This window comes from Coffea arabica, chromosome 1c (assembly GCF_036785885.1).
Source record: "Coffea arabica cultivar ET-39 chromosome 1c, Coffea Arabica ET-39 HiFi, whole genome shotgun sequence".
NCBI lineage: Eukaryota > Viridiplantae > Streptophyta > Magnoliopsida > Gentianales > Rubiaceae > Coffea > Coffea arabica.
This window is the reverse complement of record NC_092310.1, coordinates 17,666,014-17,670,041: the sequence shown is the minus strand read 5'-3', so window position 1 is coordinate 17,670,041 and position 4,028 is coordinate 17,666,014. Positions and strand designations below refer to the sequence as shown.

The 4,028-nt window shown below is 37.4% G+C and overlaps 1 protein-coding gene across 1 annotated transcript; it reads left to right on the top strand.

Annotated features, from left to right (window-relative positions):
- The first annotated feature begins 2,331 nt into the window (after positions 1 to 2,331).
- Positions 2,332 to 3,698, top strand: LOC140004766 (uncharacterized). Its single transcript, XM_072044912.1, has 2 exons — positions 2,332 to 3,299; positions 3,416 to 3,698. The coding sequence occupies exons 1-2, from the start codon at positions 2,332 to 2,334 to the stop codon at positions 3,696 to 3,698; spliced, it is 1,251 nt and encodes a 416-aa protein (XP_071901013.1).
- The last annotated feature ends 330 nt before the right edge of the window (positions 3,699 to 4,028 follow it).

The window sequence follows — 4,028 nt, the reverse complement described above, 5'->3', positions numbered from 1 at the left end:
GGTTTGTGATTCTAGTACGTTTTTGGAAAGTTTATGGCTGGAACTTTGGCTTCACATTTGACTGAGTTACAAGCTGTTTGGGCTTCTGACCAAAACACCAAACTTATAGCCCTATATCAGAGCTTTCTAACGCCCTTGGAATTTCATGAATCGGATTTATAAAACCTGAGATATAGCCGAGCAAACAAGGCCTGCCCGTGAAAATGACCAGAAATCTGTTTTGGTCCTGATGACCAATTTCCGTTCCGAATTTGGATTGCCGACCTTCATGAAAGTTGTTCCATTTGGAATGAACTATATAACTGCCAATTTTCAGCTCTTTTGACCATGTGTAGCATAGAAAACAGTTCGTACTCAAAACTGACCATTTGTGCATTGGCCAGATTTCGTAAGTGATTGTGTTTGGTTCATTTGGGACTGAAGCCTCCAGTTTCAGTTCTGGATGTCTTCATAACAGTTGTTGTTCATCCTTTAAGCTTCGATTTGGCATCTCATCCGCCTTAATCCGATATTCGTAGCTCAACTTATGGGTGAACTAGAAATGAGTATCAAATCTGCCGTTTGCCGTTTCCGCACGCGTGCGTGTGCCCTTTCCGTACTTGCTTGTGCCGATGTTGCTGTTTTATTTGTTTTGGGCACGTTAGTGGCCGTTTATGACATCATGTGATGCAATCTTCTATTTCAGATCGTGGTGAGCTAGGCGGAGCTGGTGGGCCCTACTAGCGAACACGCACGAAGTGATTTTCACGTTTGTACTACTTTTGTACTTTGTGTAAGTATTCAGGTCGGTTTGGTGTGTTTTCTTTGCTATGTGTTTGAGATATGTGAAAAGGGCACTTAGGCGAGGGTGTACTTTATCGCACTCGACCTAAACCCTAATTTGAATGTATAATTGTACTTGGCATATGTATATGAACCTTTTGGAACCAAAACCCTTGAGCTTGTGGCTCGGGGCGACTTTCGAATAAAGTTTGTGAAGTTTGCAAAGTTTGTGATTTTGAATAATTTTGTGAAATTTGTGAGTTTGGGGCGAACTCTTGACCTGGTTGGACTATTCGAGCCGGTTAGGGCTTGGTCGAAGGCAGTCCAACTTAGTCTGAGGTCACCAAGTTTGTAGGTTCATTTTATGAACCAATTTTGTGAATCCGGTTCACCGAGAAGGTGACCAAGTTTGTGACCCGAGCTTGTGACTCAAGCTCAAGTTTGTGATTTCGTTCGCCCGGGCAAGTTTGTGAGGTGACTGGCCAGTGAGGGTGATAAGGTGTCGGTGGGTGTACAAGTGAAGTTCTACGGACTATTATTTGCGGTCGACGGAGTGTCGGCAGGAGATCACGCATGGCACATGAGTTGGCTTTGGAGCCACCTGTATCCTTATTATGTGATGTTACTTTTCTGCTTTTGCTTTACTCTTATTGTGTAACTGTTACGTGAAATTTATGCTTTCGCCCCTGTTTACTTACTAAGCATATAGCTTACCCCATTCCTTTTGTTTTCCTTAGCAGGGGCCGACGCGGGGACTTTTGGCTCGTATACTAGTATAGTTAGTTTGGCTTGTAATAGTTGAACAGTTAGGATGTTTGTTTTTGTTTTGGTGGTTTGACTCGATACTTTTGGAGAATGTAATTATAACTCTTTTGGGATTGTATATATTGTATTTAGTGCTCTTTCGAACTTTAAGTTTTGAGTCCTGGCGCGAGCTAGGCAGGCGGCCCGCCGATACCCTTGGGTTCGCCCTTGGGAGAAGTGGGGTCGTCACAGGAAGCTTTTCTTTCTTTTCTTGTAGGAAGAGGTTCGGCCAAAAGGAAAAGAAGAATGAGGGATTTTTGGTGAATTTTAAGATATTGAAGTCAATTGGTAAGACCATGAATAGTGGTCTTAAGGTTGGACCACTCAAATGGTGACACTTGTCACCTTTTAATAAATGCTCACCAACCTTGTCTCTCTTATATCAATCCACTTAACACCCTCTACTTATCTCTTAACACCCGGTAAATTAATTCCAGTATTCAAAACTTAATCTAGTTGGCCGAATTTTTCCGAACTTTTCGCACTAGTGGGTCCCACGTCCGGTATACACTCTTCATTTCTCAAAATCTATTCGATATTAGAAAAATCATCTAAAAACTATATTTACTCATAAAAATTATCTAGAAAATTTTCCAGATACAGAAAGTGCAGAAAACAAACCATTGAAGATAAGAAAACCTAGAAATATAATAAAACCTAGAAAATGGAAAAATTACGGGTTCTCACACTGGGGGGTTGAATGTGAGACAAACAACTATAAATGAGAAATGGAAGAAACAAGATAGAGATGAAGTTTGTCAAATAATGGCTAGGTGGTTCTATACAAGCGCCATTCCATTTAATGCTGTAAATAATCCATTGTTTCCTTTAATGATTAGAAAATTGGGAGAATATGGAAAAGGACTTAAACCACATTCATACCATGAAATGAGAGTGACTTTTTTGAAAAAAGAGGTGCAAGAGACATTGAATTTGCTCAGTGTGTACAAAAAAGAGTGGAAAAAAGCTGGTTGTACTATTATGTCCGATGGATGGTCTGATCAAAGAAAGAGAACAATGAACAATTTTCTTGTGAATAGTCCAGCTGGTACTGTGTTCTTATCTTCGGTAGATACCACTGACATTTCAAAAACAGCTCAAAAATTATTTGAATTGTTAGATGGTATTGTGGAAAAAATTGGAGAGGATAATGTTGTGCAGGTCATCACCGATAATGCTTCTAATTATAAGGCAGCTGGAAAAATATTGATGGAAAAGAGAAAAAGATTGTTTTGGACCCCTTGTGCTGCTCATTGTATTGATCTAATGTTAGAAGATTTTCAAAAGTTTGATTCTCTCCACAAAGTTACCATACAAAAAGTGAAATCAGTGGTTACATATATTTATTCATGGGGTACAGTTATTAATTGGATGAAACAGTTCACTAAAAGCAAGGAATTGATTAGACCTGGAGTTACTCGTTTTGCTACTTCATACTTGACCATGAGACGTCTTAGTGAGCTGAAAGGGAATTTGTTTACCTTTTTCTCTTCGGATAAGTGGAAAACAAGCATGTATGCTAGGAGAAAAAAGGGGAAAAAAATTGAGAGCATCATTTTTGATAATCAAGAAATTTGGCCAAATGTGGAGCTATGTTTAAAGATTGCTTCGCCTCTTATTAAAGTATTGAGGATGGTTGATTCTGATGAAAAACCAGCCATGGGCTTTCTCTATAAAGCTATTGATCAGGCAAAAGAAGAAATCAAACAAAATGTGAACAATGTTCGAAAGAGGTAAATTTTAAATAAATTGTCATATTAATTATTAATTCATTTATAATTTCTGTGTTGGATAGTAGAATGGATTTTTTTAGTTATTTTTTTTAACCAAACTCATGTTTATATGCTAGATATGAATCGGCATTTGCTATCATTGATAAAAGATGGGAAGATCAATTGAGTCATCCTTTGCATGCCGCGGGTTATTATTTGAATCCTCAATTTCAATATAGTCCAGATTTTCAGTCGGATGCAAATATAAAACGTGGCCTTTATGATTGCATTGCTAAGATGGTTCCCGAATCCGGTGAAAGGGTGAAGATTGATTTGCAATTAGATGATTTTCGACATACAAGTGGATTATTTGGTCATGAAAATGCTGTACTGACAAGAAACAAGAAATCTCCTGGTTAGTTACTATTTGAACTTTGTGTTTTTATTTTTATTTTTAAAATATTTATTAATTTGTTATTTATTTTAATTTCCTATAGCTAATTGGTGGGAATCTTATGGCGATGAGTGTCCGGAGTTGAAAAATTTTGCCATTCGAATTCTCAGTTTAACTTGTAGCTCTTCTGGATGTGAGCGAAATTGGAGTGCATTTGAATTGGTAACAATATTTTCATATAATATAATATCTCATTCAATATAATATTTTGTTTAGCATTTGAATTTAAATTCATAGTATAACTATATAAGTTCTTTCAATTTCACTAGGTACATTCTAAGAGAAGAAATCGTTTG

Coding starts and splice junctions, on each gene's coding strand:
- LOC140004766 (XM_072044912.1), top strand. CDS start 2,332: ATGGCTAGGTGGTTCTATACAAGCGCCATTCCATTTAATGCTGTAAAT. Junction 3,300..3,415: donor GTGAACAATGTTCGAAAGAG/GTAAATTTTAAA, acceptor TTTATATGCTAG/ATATGAATCGGCATTTGCTA.